The 23667-nt window shown below is 38.3% G+C and overlaps 1 protein-coding gene across 1 annotated transcript in view; it reads left to right on the top strand.

Moving 5' to 3' along the window:
• Positions 1-23667, top strand: part of LOC126183313 (mediator of RNA polymerase II transcription subunit 16) — a 295961-nt gene that overhangs the window by 109230 nt on the left and 163064 nt on the right. Inside the window, exons 5-6 of the mRNA XM_049925164.1 lie at positions 2955-3207; positions 16331-16486. Of these exons, the coding sequence (XP_049781121.1) occupies positions 2955-3207; positions 16331-16486 (409 nt within the window). The remainder of the gene's footprint in view (positions 1-2954; positions 3208-16330; positions 16487-23667) is intronic.

Below are 23667 nucleotides of genomic sequence, written 5' to 3' on the forward strand. Positions count from 1 at the left end.
GAATTGCCCTGAGGCCGTACTGGGAGGTGTCTGTGGCCGAAACAAGATTGGCCTGGTTGGAAGATAACCAAGCAAGGTAGTGAGTGTAATTTTGACTTTAATAGGGTAAAAGCATACTTGCAGGTGGGTGAGCAGTGAAAAGGAACATCTTTACGTAAGAGAGCACGAAGTGACTGGCTCAGTGTGGCTGCACCAGGAAGAAATTTACGGTGGTACACAATCTTTCGGAGAAAGGCTTGCAGCTCTTTGACATCAGTGGGATGTGGCAGAGCTGTAACAACCTTGACATGCTGGCGTAAAGGCTTGATGCCAACATGTGAGACTTCAAAACTGAGATAGATGATAGACTACTGAAAAAATTGTAATTTGTTCAAGTTCCATTTCAAATTGGCAGCCTGTAGCACCATAAATAAGACGCGAAGATTCGGCAGATGTTAATGTATTGGGGAACCTGAAACCATAATGTCATCCAGGTAGTTAGTACAGCCCAGCATGGAGGCTGTGAGTTTCTCTAAAAGTCATTCAAAAATGGCAGGGGCAATGACCATGCTGAATGGCAGCCATTGGCATTGATATAACCCGAAGGCAGTATTCAGTATGAGGACATACTTGGAATCATCATCCAGAGGCAATTGCAAGTAGGCTTGTGACAAGTCTACTTTGGAAATATATTGCTCCCAGAAAGCTGTACTAAGAGTTCATCCTGACTGGATAAGAGATAGGTATCAATAAGAGATTGTGAATTTACAGATACTTCGAAATCGCCACAGAGCCAAAGGTTGCTATTAGGTTTTTGACAATTACCAGTGGGATAGACCATTCACTAGAAGAGACACATAAAGACATAAGTCGATCTAGTTTGAACCTGACTTTCTCTAGTAAAGCTACTGGGATTGGGTGGGCATGAAAAAAAAGGGGGGTGCACCATTGGTTTCATGGTGACATGAGCCTTGAAATCAGTAGCACACCCCAAACCTCCCAAAAACAGGGAGGAATATTCTGAGCAGAGCAAGTCCATTTGTTCGTATGGAACTTAATCCAATACCAAATGCACTCTGCCAGAAAAAGAGAACCCAAAAATTTTGAAAGCAACTAACCCAAATAAGATTTTAGTGTTGACATCATTCACTACTAGAAAGATCAAAAGTTGAACAGCCGTTTTGTACACTTCGGAAGTAAAAATGTGTCCCAGTATGGGTATTGTAACTCACCAGTCGATGGGAGATGGGACAATTCTGGAGATCCAAGATCCACAAAGTTTTGAGAATTTAACAAAGTGTCTGCTGCACCCATGTCTACTTGCATTGTTAACATATTGTCCGTAACACATACTTCAGTATAAAGTTTGTTTGGGACTGCCAACACTTGGTAAACTCTACGCACATCTGTGATCTTGTCTGGTGAAGGAGGCTGGGAGTTTTCCCATGCGATGTGGAGGCCATGGTTGCACAGCCATGATGTCATCTCCCCGCCCCACCCTCCGTCCGTGAGTTAACTGATGGCAACTGAGGAGGAGAGGAAGCAACAGTGACTACTACACACTATGCTTCTAACTGATTTTCTGATGCCCTAGATACTTCAAAAGACTGAGCACTGTTCAGAGTGTGTATGAGAGAGGGATTTCCACATTGTGAAGCACATTAATGAACTTCACCATCAGGAGCCAGGTGTATTATACCATCACAAACCATCGAATCAGTATATGAGTCCTGTTGATCCTCAATAAAAAACTGGCAACAATGACTAAGCCCATGAAGTTCTGCTGCCCAAAGCTCTATGACCATTTGCTGCTTCATGCGAGCCCCAATAACATGAGTATGTGAGTATGTTTGCAGTGATAATTAGAGAGCAACTAACACATTTCAGCAAAAAAGAGACTGGCAGGTTTCTGAAGAGGAGCTAGCTGAGACAAAAGGCGATAAACATGGGAAGAAATCCATGACAAAAGTAAAACCTTACACAAGTTGGGGTAAGCAACTCCAAAAGCTTGAAAATGTTGCCGAACGCATTTTTCATATCATTACAGTCTTCTGCAGAAACATAATATGGAGGAAACGGTTGAGGTTGAGGCAGTGGAACCTAGCACATCAACAAGGCTGCTGGATTGTTTAGTGCCATGGTGAGAATCTGCTGCTGGTTGGTAAGAGTTCACCATTGTTCAATGAGACATTGAAAAACTCCATCCACTGGCATGTTGGCTGTGTATCAAACCAAAGAAATGAAACATGGGGTGTGGAATCCAATCCTCATTGCCAAATACATTGTAAGTTTACAGACACAATGTCGGAAGTAACACCAACCAAGTTTTATTCTGATTCCACATGAAGAGGTCCACAATAACACTGAAAGAAGCAGAAACAGTGTAAAGTCTGATAGAACACAATGGCCAGTGCACTGGGATTATATTGGGCTGTTGTGCACTTCGGCGACTTGTGCATCGATGGTCAGCAAATGATTATGATTAGGACAACACAACACAGAGTCTCTGAGCGGTGAAAATCTCTGACCCAGCTGGGAATCGAACCCGGGCCCTTAAGATTGACATTCTGTCACGCTGACCACTCAGCTACCGGGAGCGGACAAAACTGAAGTTACAAAATGGTTGTGAAATACATTCTTCATGCAAACCCCATCATTTAGATAAAGCTTCAAGTACTTTAGCATAAGTTATTGTCCTGATATGTTCTAGTATATCTGTACATGAAAACTTAGAAGAAAATTTAAGTTCTATATTGTGAATCAAACTCTTTTTAGTACTTGATGTAGTCATTCAATACTCCAAAATGCCTGCTTTTCTTGTGATAATGATGGTAGATGAAAAATGGAAGCTTCAACTATGAAAAATTTGTCTAATCTTTCTTGTGGCCTACATGGATTAGAAACTAAGCTTTTGATTACAGAATAACAATCCTAGTTACAAAAATCCAGTGGTTATAGATTTTATTGTGTTACAGACTAATTTGGTCCCTGACATGAAGGATGCCATGCAGTACACTGAGAAATTTAAAAGCTTGCCATTGACACCGTCTGTCAGAGGTTTTGGTGGGAGTCCAATTGATGGATGTGTTGTTGTCACAGCAACAGGGATGATTGGAGCTATAATATGTGTACAAGAAGGTCAGAGCGTACCTCTTTTGCTGCACACCAGTGAAAGCCTTTCCTCGACTCGGAGCAGGATCACAGCAGCTGACATATGTTTTGGGAAAAGTAAGACATGTTATCAATTAATATTTGCTGAACTGTATGTCACCCTACTGTGGTTTCATATAATTTAACATTTGATTTTTTTTTAAGGAAAAAAATTATTCAAGTAAATAAGGTTCGCTCCCTGTTAGCTAATAATGAGTAATTAGAGTTTATATATGGAAGATCGGCTTAAGTATTATTGTACAGTTCAAACCCTTTGCTACTCATATATGCACCATATACCTCTGCTCTTGTCTTCCTACAATTTCTGGATTTAGTAGTCTATTACGCAAAAATTTAGTGTTAATAATATTGAAATCGACACCAGCATAGGTTACCACAGGTTAAAAAGCATGACGTTTTCTGCTGTGTCCCCTAGTGGCTATGTAGACTTATTATCAAGCTGATAATGGAAGCATGCATCATGCTCCTTTAATTAGGGCAAACTTTGCATTTTATTTTAAGCTAATGTCTCTAACTTTTCTTATCCTAAATCAGTTCTTTTTATATTTTGGCAATATATTTCACTTCTGGCACACCTTTGTATCTCTATACTTGAAATGTTTCTGTATTCCTAATTTTCATGTAATTTGCCATGTTTCCTTGCTTCTAATTACAAAGATTTAAAGATTTTTTCTTTAACTAATGTTTATTACAGAAGCACCATCTATAATCAGTAGACATTTCTTATCGAAAAGCTGGTTTTAAACTCCTATTTGACGACCTTGCTGTACATTTTCTGCACTTTCAGAAAACTGCTCAAGGCAATTCTTAATGTAGTTCTTATGTAACATATTAAGGACCTCTGTGTTGCTCCTTACCAATTGAGCTTGTGCACTTGTTTGTGCTTTACAAAAACAATTTCTTCACTTGTGCTGTATGGCACATTATGGTGTTTGTAATTGATAATGAAATATGATTTCATTTTCCAAATACAAAGTGCTGCAGTATTCCAGTCTTCATTATTTCCACACATATTTATCACAGAATCCTCTATAATTCTTTCATGATTCATTTGGTTGATTTCAGATCCTACAAATACGCTTTTGCCTTCAATTCTATTCTATGCTAACTTCAAACTTTTCCTTCACTTTCATTATTACTTCCTAAACTATGATGTGGAAACTATGAATGATAACTGGCAGTGTTTTTAATATTTTATCTTTTGAGGGGATTGATTGTGTTGAGGACTTCGATTGTCAGTCAGGTACAACAGACTCACAAGCTAATGTCAGTGAGGGTACTTGTTGCCCAAAGTATACCTTTCTGTACAGAAGCTATCCTTGCATTTTGGCACAAAGTGTGTGGTTTGAGAATGACTGTGTCAGCCCAAAACCAGTAAGCACTGCACCAAAAAATTTATATCAGTGCAGTTGTGATGGACATAACATAACATTATCAAGTCTCCTGTGCAGTGAATAGTTTTGGACCTACCATCCCATGGCAGCGTGCCTTGAATAAGCAAATTTTATCTTTTGTCACTTTTAGCTATGCATGAAAATTGTTAATGCCATGTCTGTCAAAACAGCAAAAACATTATCTTTGGAGGTGATGCTTCTATCTGTGTGTTGGGTGCACAGTATATTCTAGTCTTTCCTCACTCTACTCGTGCACCATTTCAGACTTCACCACGAGTTCCATGTACAACTCTTTTATGATAAGTGCATTAAAATATAGTACAATATCTCTTTAACAAACTCTTTTTATCCTTAACCAATTGTAATCGTTTGTGACACACTGGTATTTTGATTCCTTATCTTACAACATGTCTTTTCCTTCAATTGACTGAGCAAGGTGGCGCAGTGGTTAGCGCACTGGACTCGCATTCAGGAGAACAACAGTTCAAACCTGCATCAAGCCATCCAGATTTAGGTTTTCTGTGATTTCCCTAAATCGCTCCAGGCAAATGCTGGGATGGTTCTTTCGAAAGGGCCAACACAAACCGAGCTTGTGCTCCGTCTTTAATGACCTCAATATTGACGAACATTAAACCCAATCTTCCTTGCTTCTCCTTAAATTGACGTATTTTATACCAGTTTTTCCAACTGTGCTCTATTTACAATTCCCAAATTTCCACACACGCTCCCTGTTTACATATCTTTTTCCTTACTTTTATCTCCTGTCATCACTGCACGAACTTCCTCTTGGGTTTTGTTGTTTACATTTCTGGCTACTGCACAGTGTATTTGGGGAGGTACCAGTGACATATAAAATTTATCTGGAACAAAGTCATTTGGAAGTATGTCTGCCATATCCTACGTTCACCTACACAGCTGCTTGAGTCAAGAAACTAAAGATTGTATTTCATTTGCTGACTATATCAACTGAAGGAAGTCACGTTTCTGATCATAGATGAATGGAAAGCAGTATCTGCTTGGTTGGCATGAGTCAGTGGCTAAAACCACAAAGATGATATTGATGAAGCTGATGCAAAAGTTAACAAGGGCCCTTGATTTTGAAAATTTGAAATACGTTTCCTGAACATTCCCTTGAGCTTTACCACACACACTGCATTCTGTTGACATGGCCTTTTCTTAAAATTTTATTACTGTGATATGTTAAATAAGGGCCAATAAAACACCGAGAAAGAAGCCAGAGTGTGTAAATGAAAAGCACAACATTGTGTATGTTATACAGTATTAATTTATTTTTGCTAATCAGTTTTTGGCTTACAGTGCCACATCAGGCTTTAACTGACTCTTGTCAGAGGTACAGTATTCATGAATAACATTGAAAAAGATGTTGCACATCAAGAATGAGGTACGAACACAAAGTTTGTAGTGTGACATTCTTTGAAACGTTGTTCATGAATAATATACCTTCTTTGATGATCATAGGCAGTTAAAGTCTTATAACAGCCTTATAAGCCAAGAAATTACTAACAAAAATAAATTAATATTGTAGAACATACACAATATTATGCTTTTTATTTATAATTATGAAGTTGTTCTATCAAGAAGTGACAGAAGAATCGGTTAATAAGAGACAATTTGTTAGCTGAAACAGTACACATCGAACAGAGGAAAATAAAATCATTATGTAAAATGAGAAAGAGAAATACTATAAATGGAATTGATCGAGTAGTTGTAAAGTGCCAGAAAGAGCATAGAGAAAGTGATACCAGTAGGAAGTAAGAGAAGCAGGTGTACAGTTCTCCATCATTATTTCTCAGTAGGTTTTTCTCAGTTTAGAATGTAATTTCTTGATCTTCATATAAGTATACTGTCCTTCAAAGTAGTCACCAGCGTTGTGTAGAACCCGTTGCCAGCAATGTGGAAGGTGTAGTATACCATTAGCAGAGCCTATTCTTTTGATGGTGTGAATGGAGCAGTCTAAAGTTATGGTGATTCTCATGTACGACTGTGATGGTGTTATCCTAGCACATTACATTCCTCCACAGCAGACCGTCAGTGCACAGTATTACAGTTTGCTTTTGGAGCATCACCTGCGACCAGCTTTGCGAAAGAAGCAGTGACACTTTCTGCACAACCCACCCATCATTTTGCACGACAATGCTCAGACACATACAGCCCAAACTGTGGCTGCTCTGTTCAGTCGTTGGGACTGGGAAGTACTGTACCATGCACCATACTACCCGGACTTAGGTCCTTGTGACTTTGATTTGATTCCAGAGCTGAAGGAACCACTTAGTGGCATTCGCTTCAGAACTGTTCCAGAGATTCGACAGACAGTAGACTGCTCCATTAGTACCATCAACAGAACAGGCTCTTCTAACAGTATACTATGCCTTCCACATCACTGGCAACGGGTTCTACACAATGCTGGTGACTATTTTGAAGGACAGTAACAGGTGCAAACATGCAACGATTTTGTATCGGTTGTGAATAAGTAGTTGCCACTATTTAAGTTCCAACCCTCATATTAGTAAGCTGCATTCTGCCTTCAAATTATTGTCTCGGGAGTTGCTGCAGAGTTTCTTTCTTTTCTACAGTGATTCTTTGTGTGTGCGTAAACTAAGCCTATTTTTTCATGTTTCTGTATCCCATAAGGGGGATGGCAAGCATTCCATAGGCTAGTTTGTCCAATTTCTACATGATGAACATTAATTGATAGAAACACAATATACCTAATCCACTTCTTCTCTTGTATCTTTTAAATGGTTACATGAAATCAAGCATTAGTTGTCGTCACTGTTGACCTTTGCTCAATATGTTTGAGTTATGTGTGATGGAGTAGTGATGTGTAGTGCTTCAAGACAATACCTTTTTCATGACTATTGATAGTCTTCCCTATTAATGGCTGTATTTGTAGTTTCATTTATTTAGGTGATGAGGAATAGCACGTATCTTTATTTGCTCTGTGTATTTCTGGTTGGTAGTAGTGGGCTAAAGTTATATTCCCTGTGATGAACCTTGCAAGGAGGGCATCACCTTCATGTACAAAACTTTGTACAAAGGTTTGCATGCATCAACACTGTTTTAATTTCGGAAGTCAACTGCTGGGACACGAGTCTTTCAGACACTTTGTGCTATTGGAGGGAACTGAACGCAATGTGATTTGCTCAGCTGTGACTGATTTTTATTTTGGTTCTATGTGATCCAATACCACTTGGTGATTTTACATCTCAGTTGTGTTTTCTGTAGTCAAACTGGTCTGTTCCTGGCCCAAACTAGGAACATTGGCCATGAAAATCGGACCTTAATTCTGCAGTGAACTGCAATAGGCTTCACACTTCCATTATGCATAAACTGAATACACTAGACTTGCACATATGGGTGCCGTGTTAGTGGAAATGCCTGATTGTTGAGAATGTCTGAAATTTAGTTTAAACACATAGGGAATATACTTTATTAAATTCTAAGATAGATTCATTTTCATAGAAAACCCAGTTCTTGAATGTGTCCATAGTATTACTCAGTGTGAAACATGCCCCAAATTTTTAGTTCTTGCAATAATGAAATGCGACGCCGGCACGCAACTCCTTTACAAGCATTACATCACTACTGCATGTGTCTGGTTGTTGCATAATGTACTCCAGGAAGATGTCTGCAGCTTTAGCACCACAGGGTGAGAAATCTTAATGGTCTCTTCTCCTACGTCGTCTCCTTCATTACTTTCATCATTATTTTTCTGCACACTTTTGATTACTTCTTCATAAGTTATAATTTGGTCTGTTCACAGTTTTCCACATACAACCACTTAGCAACATATTCTTCATCATTTTCTCCTCCTCCTCCTCCCCGTATGTATAGCATTGTTTAACATTGTAATTAACTAACTAAATTGTTGCACAGAATAATTCATTATTGTGTATCTCATTTTTGCTTGGCCAGCTAGAGGCAGGATGTGGGCTGGGTTGTTAAGATGCCAGACTACTCTGGGCCATATCGGCAAGACTTTAGTGTTACAAATCCTAGTCCATTTTTTATGTAAGTTCCAGTGTAGCAGCCACTGTTACACACTGATCCTGTGTCAGTGTTTGTGCACATTCAAAATGCTCCACTTGAACATTTGGCACACTGATAAGAACATTCTTACTGGCTGACATATCACTGGTGAAATTTTCACTTAGTGTTTTCATTTGATCCATCATCATATGGTTGCACAAGGACTTTGGTGTATTGCATTTGTTTCTCTATCATGCTGCTTTTTTTCTGATTTCATTCTATTCCTCATTTAATGTTATTGCTTTCTCTCTTTTTATGGGCATTCATAGCTGTGCAGTCCATACTTGGCAATGCTACAGATAGAACCAACAATGTACTTAGTGTAGAACCAAAAATAACTCTATTTGAATGTTAGAGGAAGAATTTTGAGCATGGTTGAAATACATGACAGATTTTGTTTACCCATCACCATACTGCAGATTGCATACGGTGTTGTACTGGCAGGAGACTGTGAGCACAAACAAACTATAATTGTGACTGCCGGATGAGAGAGAACTGATGGGGGGGAAATGAGCCACACCTCCCACTGGCAGGACAGCAGCCTAGGCCTATACCCATTTTGTGTGTTCTTGTGAAAGCAGGATTGACAGATTGTTTGTAGTGTTGTAAGGGTTTTAATCAAAATTTGTGAAGGACCAGGTGGTAGTGCTAAGTGCCTGTGGGACAAAACTGTTCAAAATAAGAAAAGAAAATGATGAGTAACATGCAGCACAAAGCATTCAAGAAACGCTACTACACAACTGGTTGTTGAGGTTGGCAGAGTGTTGATAATGAGGTAGTTCAGGCCAACCTGTAGTGATATTCAATGTAACCACAGTTCAAAACATCTGCCACTTGAAACAGCTACATTAAAAGTGTCCACCTTATACCAATTTTTGAACTTAAATGAACAAAATCAAACAGCTTATGCAATTCTGTGTTCTAAGATGGCCAAGTGCTACATTGCATTGTGTGGCAAGACCATTCAGCCACCCACAGTTGGCATGGCACTAGAGCATTGAGTGAACTTGGTCTTCTGCAGATGATGGGCAATACCAGAACTGAGAATTTCAAACTATACGTGATAAAATAACTCACCTGCTTACGATTTGCTGTGAAGTAACTTCTATTAGGTAATCTCACATTTTGATGTAGAATTTGTTTCTGTATTCACACTTTTTGGAAAATGCAAAATTTTCTTGTCCTCATTTGCAAAAAACTGCTGATTTCTCAAACTGGGGAACAATCAAGAATGGGGTGCCGCGAGGTTCGGTTTTGGGTCTTCTGCTGTTCTTAATATATATTAATGACTTGCCATTCTATATTCACAAAGATGCAAATCTGGTACATTTTGCCGATGATACAAGTTTAGCTATCACACCCGGCAGACAAGAATTAACTGGTGAAATTGTAAATGATGTTTTTCAGAAAATCATGTGGTTCTCTGCAAATGGGCTCTCATTAAACTTTGACAAAACACAGTATATACAGTTCCACACAGTAAATGGAATGACCCCATTAATAAATATAGACTTTGATCAGAAATCCGTAGCTAAGGTAGAATATTCAAAATTTCTAGGTGTATGCATTGATGAGGGGTTGAACTGGAAAAAACACAATGAGGATCTGCTGAAACGTTTGAGTTCAGCTACTTATGCTATTAGGGTCATTGCAAATTTTTGCGATACACATCTGAGTAAATTAGCTTACCACACCTATTTTCATTCTCTGCTTTCGTATGGCATCATATTCTGGGGTAACTCATCATTGAGTAAAAGAGTGTTCATTGCACAAAAGCATGTAATCAGAATAATTGCTAGAGCTCATCCAAGATCATCCTGCAGACACTTATTTAAAGAGCTAGAAATCTTCACTGTAGTCTCACAATATATACACTTCTGGAAATGGAAAAAAGAACACATTGACACCGGTGTGTCAGACCCACCATACTTGATCCGGACACTGCGAGAGGGCTGTACAAGCAATGATCACACGCACGGCACAGCGGACACACCAGGAACCGCGGTGTTGGCCGTCGAATGGCGCTAGCTGCGCAGCATTTGTGCACCGCCGCCGTCAGTGTCAGCCAGTTTGCCGTGGCATACAGAGCTCCATCGCAGTCTTTAACACTGGTAGCATGCCGCGACAGCGTGGACGTGAACCGTATGTGCAGTTGACGGACTTTGAGCGAGGGCGTATAGTGGGCATGCGGGAGGCCGGGTGGACGTACCGCCGAATTGCTCAACACGTGGGGCGTGAGGTCTCCACAGTACATTGATGTTGTCGCCAGTGGTTGGCGGAAGGTGCACGTGCCCGTTGACCTGGGACCGGACCACAGAGACGCACGGATGCACACCAAGACCGTAGGATCCTACGCAGTGCCGTAGGGGACCGCACCGCCACTTCCCAGCAAATTAGGGACACTGTTGCTCCTGGGGTATCGGCGAGGACCATTCGCAACCGTCTCCATGAAGCTGGGCTATGGTCCCGCACACCGTTAGGCCGTCTTCTGCTCACGCCCCAACATCGTGCAGCCCGCCTCCAGTGGTGTCGTGACAGGTGTGAATGGAGGGACGAATGGAGATGTGTCGTCTTCAGCAATGAGAGTCGCTTCTGCCTTGGTGCCAATGATGGTCGTATGCGTGTTTGGCGCCGTGCAGGTGAGCGCCACAATCAGGACTGCATACGACCGAGGCACACAGGGCCAACACCCGGCATCATGGTGTGGGGAGCGATCTCCTACACTGGCCGTACACCACTGGTGATCGTCGAGGGGACACTGAATAGTGCACGGTACATCCAAACCGTCATCGAACCCATCGTTCTACCATTCCTAGACCGGCAAGGGAACTTGCTGTTCCAACAGGACAATGCACGTCCGCATGTATCCCGTGCCACCCAACGTGCTCTCGAAGGTGTAAGTCAACTACCCTGGCCAGCAAGATCTCTGGATCTGTCCCCCATTGAGCATGTTTGGGACTGGATGAAGCGTCGTCTCACGCGGTCTGCACGTCCAGCACAAACGCTGGTCCAACTGAGGCGCCAGGTGGAAATGGCATGGCAAGCCGTTCCACAGGACTACATCCAGCATCTGTACGATTGTCTCCATGGGAGAATAGCAGCCTGCATTGCTGCGAAAGGTGGATATACACTGTACTAGAGCCGACATTGTGCGTGCTCTGTTGCCTGTGTCTATGTGCCTGTGGTTCTGTCAGTGTGATCATGTGATGTATCTGACCCCAGGAATGTGTCAATAAAGTTTCCCCTTCCTGGGACAATGAATTCACGGTGTTCTTATTTCAATTTCCAGGAGTGTATATTCACTTATGAAACTTGTTATTAACAATCCGAACGAATTCAAAAGTAATAGCAGTGTACATGGCTACAACACTAGGAGAAACGATGATCTTCACTACTCAAGGTTAAATCTAACTTTGGCTCAGAAGGGGGTAAATTATGCTGCCACAAAAGTCTTTGGTCACTTACCTAATAGCATCAAAAGTCGGACAGATAGCCATATAGCATTTAAAAGGAAATTAAAAGAATTTCTTAATGGCAACTCTTTCTACTCATTAGATGAATTTTTGGATATAGTAAGTGGGTAATTCCCCAACCTCCAAAATAGTAATAATAATAATAATAATAATAATAATAATAATACCAAGCAACAAACCTAGGAACCAACACAACTGGATACAGATCACAATTATACACAACATTTATTATCAGATACCCAGAATTAAAATTTTTAACAGAACAACGACTAGCTGATCAGATCCATGTAATAATCAAAAATAACAGGATACCCCAGTCAGAATTAGAAAACATCAAACAACAAGTACAACAAATACTGGAACAAAATAATGTGCAATCAGAAGAAGAAGAAAATACAGTAATGGACTCAAACATCCCAGAGCAAACAAACAAAGAACAACACGCATCAATTAAACAATCAGAGGAAAACGAAATCTTAAGACAGCCACCAGAACAAGCACAAATAGAACTCGAAGTAACACACATGTTAGATATAGAAGAAAAATTTCAGCTGACATATATAGAATACAAAGACACAAATACAGACATTAGACCATTCTTGCATAGACCGCCAAATAACCCATAAGTCAAAACAACAATAAAAACTATCAACACAATCATACACAACAAAATAAATGAAAACACAACTATGAAAGTTACAACTACTGGTTTATATAGGAGCACTCACTACACTAAATATACACTAGGCAGAGATCAGAACCAACCAACACACAGAAGAAACCCACAAAACCAGCATGGCAACACAGGCTACAGATCAGAATAGAAAAACTGAGAAAAGACATCGGACAGCTAACACAATTTATAGGAAATGAAATGCCAGAAAAAAAAAAAAAAAAAAAAAAAAAAAAAAAAAAAAAAAAAAAAAAAAAAAATTAGATGAAAAGAAGCAGAAATTACAAGCATTGGCCAAACGACTTAGAAGATACAAAAAAAGTGAAAATAGAAGGAAACAAAACCAAACATTCAACACAAACCAAAAGAAATTTTACCAGACAATAGATAACACACACATTAAAATAGACAATCCACCAAACATAACAGACATGGAACACTTCTGGAGCAACATATGGTCAAACCCGGTACAACATAACAGGCATGCACGGTGGATACAAGCAGAAGCAGATACATACAAGATGATACCACAAATGCCTGAAGTGATAATTTTGCAACATGAAGTCACCCAAGCAATTAATTCTACTCACAATTGGAAAGCCCCTGGAAAAGATAAAATAGCAAATTTCTGGCTAAAGTAGTTCACCTCAACACATTCACATCTAACTAAATTATTTAACAGTTACATTGCAGACCCATACACGTTCCCTGATACACCTACACATGGAATAACTTATCTGAAACCTAAAAGATCAAACAGACACAGCAAACCCAGCTAAATATCGCCCCATAACATGCCTACCAACAATATACAAAATATTAACTTCAGTCATTACACAGAAATTAATGACACATACAACACAGAACAAAATTATAAATGAAGAACAAAAAGGCTGTTGCAAAGGAGCATGAGGATGTAAAGAGCAACTGATAATAGATGCAGAGGTGATATATCAAGCTGAAACTAAACAAAGGTCGCTACACTATGCATACATTGATTACCAAAAAGCTTTTGATAGTGTACCCCACTCATGGTTACTACAAATATTGGAAATATACAAAGTAGATCCTAAATCGATACAGTTCCTAAACATAGTAATGAAAAATTGGAAAACCACACTTAATATCCAAACAAATTCAAATAATATCACATCACAGCCAATGCAGATTAAGCGTGGAATATACCAAGGAGACTCATTAAGTCCTTTCTGGTTCTGCCTTGCTCTGAACCCACTATCCAACATGCTAAATAATACAAATTATGGATACAATATTACTGGAACATACCCACACAAAATCACACATTTGCTATACATGGATGATCTAAAACTACTGGCAACAACAAATCAACAACTCAACCAATTACTAAAGATAACAGAAGTATTCAGCAATGATATAAATATGGCTTTTCGAACAGACAAATGTAAGAAAAATAGCATAGTCAAGGGAGAACACACTAAACAGGAAGATTACATATTGGATAACCACAGCGACTGCATAGAAGCGATGGAAAAAATAGATGCCTATAAATATCTAGGATACAGACAAAAAATAGGAATAGATAATACAAATATTAAAGAAGAACTAAAAGAAAAATATAGACAAAGACTAACAAAAATACTGAAAACAGAATTGACAGCAAGAAACAAGACAAAAGCTATAAATACTTATGCTATGACAATATTGACCTACTCATTTGGAGCAGTGAAATGGAGTAACACAGACCTAGAAGCACTCAATACACTTACACGATCATAATGCCACAAATATAGAATACATCACATACATTCAGCAACTGAAAGATTCACATTAAGCAGAAAGGAAGGAGGAAGGGGATTTATCAACATAAAAAAACCTACATTATGGACAGGTAGACAATTTAAGAAAATTCTTTCTAGAACGAGCAGAAACTAGCAAAAGATCACATAACATCAACAGATACGAAGAAAGTAAATTGGAAAAAGAAAACACTACATGGCAAGCACCCGTATCATCTAACACAGCCACACATCGATCAAGACGCATCCAACACATGGCTAAGAAAAGGCAATATATACAGCGAGATGGAAGGATTCATGATTGCAATACAGGATCAAACAATAAACACCAGATGTTACAGTAAGCATATTATTAAAGATCCCAATACCACAACAGATAAATGCAGACTTTGCAACAACAAGTAGAAACAGTAGATCACATCACAAGCTGGTGTACAATACTAGCAAATACAGAATACCCCAGAAGACATGACAATGTAGCAAAAATAATACACCAACAGCTTTCCTTACAACATAAACTTATAAAACAACACGTTCCCACATACAAGTATGCACCACAAAATGTACTGGAGAATGATGAATACAAATTATACTGGAACAGAACCATTATAACAGATAAAACAACCCACATAACAAACCTGACATCATACTCATCAATAAAACGAAGAAATTAACACAACTAATCGAAATATGAAAAAAAAGGAGAAAAAATTGAAAAATACATCCAACTGGCTGAGGAAGTCAAGGACATGTGGCATCAAGATAAAGTTGACATTATACCAATTATACTATCAACTACAGGAGTCATACCACACAATATCCACCAATACATCAATGCAATACAGCTACATCCAAACTTATATTTACAACTACAGAAATCCATAATTATTGATACATGTTCAATTACCCGAAAGTTCCTAAATGCAATATAACATATACCGTACAGTTAAAAGGAAGTGACACTTGATCAAGGTCCGCGTCACTTTCCATTTTTTACCAGACATAACGTCTGAGAAAAGAAAGAAATAATAATAATATTGAGTGTCATGTAATATATTGTCTAATGTAATATCTTGTATAGACACCCTTTATTAACCTGACACGTTCCACATCATTACGAAGTGTCGTATTCATGATCTATGGAACAAGTACTAATCTAATCTAATGTAATCTAATCTAATCTTAGGTATTGACCATGTTCCTTAATGTGATATTCAGTGTGTTAAATCTGGTATGTGATATTTAACAACTGTATACTCCAACCATTGAACAGTTATATTTTTGTAATTGTGGTTAAATGTAATGTGGATGGCTAGTTGTATTTTTTCCCAACTTAGACACTGTGGAAATAAAGCATTACAGTATAAATATTTTTAGGCTTATATGAGAGAAACTCGGCAGTGAATAGGCACTTAAAGAAGCCTTTGATAACTGATTTGACACTAATATGCTGAATTTAAGAGACTGGTATTTCATGAGACAAAAGACTATTTAAAATATTAAGTTATGACTGTGGTTCTCACATGAAAGCATTACTTGATTTTGAAACTAGTAATGATTTTAATTAATAAAATCATCAAAAGTTTCAGATCTACATATACTTTTTTCCTGACAGCAAGTCTAAGGATCAGTTAAATTTGTCTACATTCATTTACTTGTCAGTCAGTCAGTGATGTTTTCTAAAAAGATGTTACTTGTGATCAAATCTTTCTTGTCAACATTCATTTTCCATGAGAAATAGAAATCTACATGCTTGGAGTTCCACATTTAACATTTCTGATACTAATTTTTGTGTAAATATGTGCATTTTAGATGGGAATTTCATGGTTGCATTGAGCAGTGGCCGAGTCAGTCTGCCGGTGCACTGTGTACGTGTTACTGTGAAACTTGTGGATGAGAAGTGTGTTTTGAACACTCAAGCATTACCAAGTTTCTTTCCACATTCTGGCCCCATTAATGACATCCAATGTAAGTGTTAAATAGTGTTCCTGCTACGGAGTTAAAATTTGTATAGTACATGCGAAGTTCAAATTTATGTGATTGTTTTCATGTTGTTCTTGAATTTATATTTTCAGTTTTTCTTGAGATTATGTTTCCTTGTTTTTCTTGAGATTATGTTTCCTTGTTTTTCTTGAGTTTACTGCTTATGTCTTTGTCATCATCTGTGTCCTTAAAAATTAAAAATTTTTGGGAGATTAGTAATTAATTGTATTAAAACTTCCTGGCAGATTAAAACTATGTGTTGGACAGGGTCACTAATTGGAACCTTTGCCATTCACAGGCAAGTTCTCTGCTGACTGAGCTATCCAAGCATGACTCATCACCCGCCCTCACAGATCTACTTCTGTCAGTACCTCATCTCCTACATTCTGTACTTCACATAAGCTGTCCTGCATATATTGCAGAACATGCATTCCCAGAAGAGTGGAATGCTAGTCCCGCAAAGTACTGAGGAGATCTTTTGTGAAGTTTGGAAGGTTGGAGATTAGGTGTTGTCAGAAGTAAAGCTGTGAATCTTGCTTGGATAGCTCAGTTGATAAAGTACTTTCCTTTGAAAGGCAAAAAGTCCCATGTCTGAGTCCTGGTCTGGCACAAAGTTTTAATGTGCCAGAAATTTTCAAATGAGGCTACATTCTACTGCACAGCGAAAATTAATTCCAGAATTGGTTCAAGGACCTCTGAAAAGTTTGAGGAAATAATGCAAAATCTCACTTTTACGAAAACTGACTTTTAAAACTTCTGAAAAATACTTTCCTCCAAATTGTATACATCTCAACAGATCACTTAGTTTAGACCCCACAGTATGTATCCTTAGGAAGATAGGAATATAGCTCAGAGACCTTTTTGTAAATGGACCCAAATATTTATGTGGACTCATAATTATGCCCATGAATGGCTTCCTTGCTCTAGATGATGGGGTGAGGGGACAGGGGGGGGGGGGGGGGGGAAGGTGACCTAAAGTCACCAGGTCGGGATTGTAAGAACATGAAATCTTCTGGATTTAAGGTTCAAGATTTGTTTGTACTGGTCATTTTCTGAAATGGTACGTTGTAGTGGTGGAATAATATATAGGATGTCAAATTAAACACCTTTCACCTATCTAGTTTCCAAACTTATTTTATTTGGCTACCAGTTTTGTCGATTTACTATGCCACCTTCAGGCCCCTGGCCGACATGTAGGAAGATCTCTGACTCAAAGTCGGCAAATGATGGTTGAAGGTATCGCTACAGCAAGCAGAAATCTACTAATACTAGTATTGCTGGCCCTGTTTTGATTAGAACTGAGATGGAATGTTCCTACATGTTGGTCAGGGGCCTGAAGATGGCATAGTGAATTGGTGAAACTGGTAGCCAAATAAAATAAGTTTTGAAACTAGACGACTGAAAGGTGTTTAATTTGACATTGTGTATCAAACATCCGAGTCCTGCAGCCATCTTTGAAAAAATGGACACAGAGAGTAATAAATACTTCTGCATTTGGATATTTCTCTTGAATTCCTTAAGAAAGTGCAGAAAGGACAATTATATGAGGAGGATTCTACTTCTGTGAGGGAACCTGAAATGAATCTCTGAAACGGTATGGGCTGAAGTGGGATGAAAATGTGTTTTTATTTATTTATTTATTTAAAGTGCATTTATATTCCAGAGTCTGAGAAATTGGGTTCGATCATATTATAATACAGTAAGGAAGCTATTGTCTAGCTTTCCTAGCAGGAATTCTCCCTTTGTTCCAGTAAGAATCACTAACATATAAAACTGGGGAGGATCAATATATATCTGAGACTGCAGATAATTGCAGTCAGACAGATGTTACTGAAAGCTCTGTTTGCTTCAGTATAAATGAATTGTTTATGTTCATGAATTTGGATACTCTCTTTTTGCAGGATGTTTTTTTTTTCTTTTTTTTTCAGAGTTTTTAGAGTTGTCTTCTAAACTGTCTTGGCTGACTGCTAGTAATTCAAAGTGAAATTGAGGCTATACGAGGTGTGATCAAAAAGTAACGAGAATTTTTTAATTTTGTGGCCTTTATACATCAGATTTTCAATTTTTTTGTTGTCTTGTTGGTACACATCATCATGATGTATGTTTGCATTTTCAGTTGTTTTGAATATTTAGTTCATTGTTGACAGTCAGAAATGTGGTATGTGTTTTCTAGTATTTGACAAATTTTTACTTTCAAGAAAGATGAATCAAAGAATTTGCATTAATTTTTGCTTGAAAAAATGAAATAAAATGCAGCACCACTGTAAAAATGTTGCTTGGAATTTTGGCAAATCTACTATAAGTAAGACAAGAGTTTATGAGTGGTATAAATGTTTCAAAGAAGGTTGAGAAGATCTAGACAACAACCACCCTGGATACCCTGGAACATCAGTTACTGAGGAGGGAATCATCATCAGAGAGGTTGCTGGTGATGCCAGCATATCCTTTCCCTCATGCCAGATGTTTTTAGCATGAAACATACAACAGAGAAGTTTGTTCTGAAATTGTTGAATTTCGACCAAAAAGACATAATGTAGGCATCATTCAGGAATTGCTGAATAAAGTTGACAGTGATTGAGAACTTCTTAAGAAGTTTATAACAGATGACGAAACATGGGTATGTGAGTATGATGTCAAAACCAAGGCCCAGTCGTCCCAGAGAAAAATGTCTAAGAGGTGGGGGGATTGAGAAGTTCGATCACATGTGTAGGTTGTTCTCACTGTGTTCTTCAATTACAATGGGGTAATGCATCATGATTTCCTGCTGTATGGTCATACGGTCAGTAAGGCAATAAGGAAACACTACCTGGAAGTTACATGCTGTTTGCGTGAAGCATTCTGAAGATAATGACCAGACTTGTGGCAAAATCACGATAATGTTAATGCTCACACCTCAAGGCTTGTTCATGATTTTTTGGCAAAAAACAAAACCGTGATGTTGCCTCAGCCACTACCGGATGTGGCCCCCTGTGCCTGCTTTCTATTCCCAAAGCTGAAGAGAACCATGAAAGGATCTCGTTTTGCCATTGTTGGTCAGATAAAAACAGAATCATCGAAGGAACTGAACACCACAATGAAAAATGAGCTCCAGAAGCGCTTCCGCAAGTGGAAAAAGTGCTGACACAAATGTATAATATCTGGGGTGGATTACTTTGAAGGGACCAAAGTTCATGTTGATGAATAAATAAAGATTCTTTATGAAAAACATAAAAACTGTTACTTTTGATCACAACTTTATACAAACAGAAGAGTAACAGGTAAGGAGGTCACTGGTGTTGGAAATTTGCACTCTTAAGTTGCTGGTGACAGCACTAAAATAAGCCTCTGTATTAGGTGGGAAAAGCAAACGACTAAAGGCATACTATTAAAGCAGCTTTCACAAGCAGGACCAGGCCTAGTTTAGGTTGCTGGGGCACTATTCTGTGTGAAGAAGAGTGTGACTTGCTCAGACACTTCTTTCAGAAAAAAGTTCCATCACCTGGAACAGGAGTATTGTTTAAATGCTTATTTTCGTTCCATATAATCATTAACTTTTCTTTAAGGTAGGCATTAAATTTTAATGTTTTATTGTACTAATTACAGTTACTGTTACTGTGTATTACAACTTTTTTAAAAATATTTTTCGAAGTGGCTCCAGAGGCCACTTATAGGTATGGGCCTCCGAACCACATAAATGTCTCCAGTCTGATGATGCATAGCTCATCGCTGACTTGAACCATCTTTTTAATACTCTAGCAACTTTATAAGATGATTAATGAATTAAATATTCTGTCACACCCTTGAACATTCCTTAAATGTATTATCATTTTTATAATCATTGTACTTTGCACATACCCGTAAGTTTACTTTTTGTGATTGTTAACCATTATACTTAAGCTGGTATACATTATTTTCTGATCCTTTAGTAGTCTAGAAACTGGTTTAGGATTTCTGTTTGTGGGCACAACAAATTTTATTTTGATGAACACGTTTCTGTATAACAGCAATATTCTTGATTAATTGTTCTAATAATGTCATCATCTGACATTTATACTTTTGAAAACAGCGTAAAATGAGCATGATGATAATTTTTTTTGTGGCAGTTTTGCTTCAGCAACCTTATGTCATGTATCAAGGACTAAACATAAACTCTAAACCCTAGTCTTTATGGGAATGTAACTGCAAAGTGTGATTTTTGTTCAAAGTAAAGGCAGTGTTAATTATTTTTCCAAAATTATGATACCTACAGGGATTTGCACTAGTGTTATCCAAACTTTCAAGAAGGTTTGGCCACAAGACTTAAATTGTTATTTTGTAGCACGCATCTGTCTTTGCCATAAGTTTGTCAGAGCATCTGCAGGGGGAATAATGACACCCCAGTTCCTAATTGTGGTTCCTAGTTAAGCATATCGCTGAACTGAAATATGTGTCATGTTAGATGTGGCCCAGAGTTGCACTGAAAATGGAATTTAAGTTGCAAAAAAATATCATGGACCTAAGTGCATTCATCAGATGAGTCATATGTATTACTGAAGGGTTGAGAGTAGTGTATAATTATGACCATTCTTGTAATTTATGTACCATATTTACCTGGCTGTACAATTTAGGTTTTCTCCCAAATTGGCCGCTCAAAAAATACAGGGTCTTCTTACATTCACAAATTAAACTATTGCTGCTAAGGTCAATATTTTTATGTTGTGTATCGGCAGTATAAGGACAAAATAGATTGCTACTTACTGTAAAGATGACATGTTAAGTTACAGACAGGCACAAAGAAAAGAGACTTACACATAGCTTGTGTTCAAAGCCTTCTTCAGTAAATATATATATATATGTGTGTGTGTGTGTGTGTGTGAGAGAGAGAGAGAGAGAGAGAGAGAGAGAGTGTATATGCGTGCGTGTGTTTGTGCATGTGTGCGCATCTATCTTTTCCTTATATTATTGATAGTCCAACATGGAGTTTCCAAGGTTTGTTTTTAAATTGTGTACTGGATTAATGTAGGGGTTGTCTTACATTTAAGCCTAGTTTACACGGTGACCCTAGGTTGCAGGCAACTATGCTACTGGCCACTGCGCACACGCGCCCCGTGTTTGCGCAACTCGTTGGTGAAACTAAACACTTTCGGCGTGTTCCAACTTTGGTTACACTATTTGCATGAGTTTTGAGGTTATGTGTCTTCGTAGAGTGTAGAAAAAGTGAAATATGAAGTGGGGAACAGAGAGTAATGTTCGCTTTTTGGACATCTATGCTTTGCATAGGTGTTTGTGGGATTTCAGGTATGCTGATTACAAAAATAAGCAACATATTGCTGCTCCTGAAATAGTCGCGAGCGATCAGAACATAGATGGTTTGACAGTATCTGAGCTGCAGGTAAAAATCTGTTGGGATAGGAGCACATACACAGCTGAATTAGGAAAATACAAGCGAGTAATTCTAGATGCGGCAATGCTTTCGTCTACAAGACTAAAATCCTGTCATTCGAGTTGGCCGACTCTTTGTTAACGAGAATTGTTGACAGGAGGGAAGGCTACACAAATCAAGAAGCTGCATTCTTTATTCACTATTCTTGTATTTAAAATGTCTCACCAGTGATCCCCATTCACATATGTTAGAATTTTGAAATATTGCCACTGTACAGATCTATCTTCAAGAGAGTAGTTTACAAACCATTCTCTTCTTAATGCGCCCTGCTTCAAATAATTATTGCTGTTAATTTTAATAATTATTACTGTTAATGTTAATAATTATCGGTGTCAATGAAAAAGCGTCATCTCTAACTAAATCCGCATCTTATAACATGCTGGGTGTACTTGATTGTAATGCAGGCAATATGATATGTAATTTCAGTTCTGGCAAAAATGCTTCATGCATTATATGATCTTTACTCCTTATCGCATAATCAACTCTGCTTAGAAGAAACATGAACAGTTCTGTTGACATTTTAAGACAACTGAAAGAACTTTTTGGGTCTTCCATTATAAATTGAAGCAAGGATGCTGAGCAACCGAGCCGATGTCTGTTCTTCAACCAGTCATGAATCGAAACACGTTTCTTATTTTTTTTATTATGCAGCGATTCCACTCAGGAAGGTGTAAAGCCTGTATTCTTACAATTCACAATTCAGACAGGATACCACAAGTGAAGTTTGGGGTTATCTTGAGTCAACTTCACAGTAATGCAATTTCAAGGTACAGTCACATCAACGTGACCACCACCTATGTTTGACATCAGCATGCAGTAACCACTTACAGACAGCAGATGGCAGCACTAGCAGTCTTGGGGGGATGAGGGAATCAGTGCAGTCATTGTCGTAATGTAGAAATGAAGCAATTTATCTGATGTCCAAACAGACATGATCGTTGGCTTTCAGGCCAAGGGTGGAAATATTTCTGAAACGGCTGTTTGTAAACTGTTCACATTCTGCCGTGGTTAAAGCATACCGATCATAGCAAAATGGCACTTATCCAAAACTGGTGCCTAGGCAACAGTGGTGCATCATGGGCCATAGATGGCGGGGGTAAATGATGGCTGCAGAGATGTGTACAGGTGAATAGATGGGCAACTGTTGAACAACTGAGTACCCAGATGAATGAAGGGACTTCCAACACTGTCTTCAATGACTGTTCAGCAAACATTGCCATGTATGGTCTTCTGTAAGAAGTGCTTGGTTAATGCAGTTATGCTGATGGCTGCTCATCTGCAACAAAGGCTGAAATTTTCATGCCAGTAATGTAACTGGATGTTCACTGAGTGGCGGCAGGTGGCCTTTTCAGATATTATTATTATTATTATTATTATTATTATTATTATTATTTCTTTCCTTTCTCAGATGTTATGTCTGGTTATAATAATAATTATTATTATTATTATTGTTTCGTGTGGCTCAGCAGTCTAGAAAGTCTTTCAATTCTATGCCACTTTGACGAAAATACATGGCACTTCCTTTGAACAGATTTCTGACAGATTTATGAAGTAGACATCGGACCTGTTTTTCTTGACTCTGCTCACGTATTATGAGTAATTTTTCACTGTGACTGTTTTTTGTCCAGTGTATTCCTGTGATTGCATTTTCAGCATTTTCTTGGAATTTTTCTTCGAGCCCTTCGGGCAGTCTGTAGACTTCCTTTTCCTGCCACTGTGTAAATCAGAGTACAGTGCTTGGCTTCCAGTTTTAATGTCCTTGCTT

This window comes from Schistocerca cancellata, chromosome 4 (genome assembly GCF_023864275.1).
Source record: "Schistocerca cancellata isolate TAMUIC-IGC-003103 chromosome 4, iqSchCanc2.1, whole genome shotgun sequence".
Lineage (NCBI taxonomy): Eukaryota > Metazoa > Arthropoda > Insecta > Orthoptera > Acrididae > Schistocerca > Schistocerca cancellata.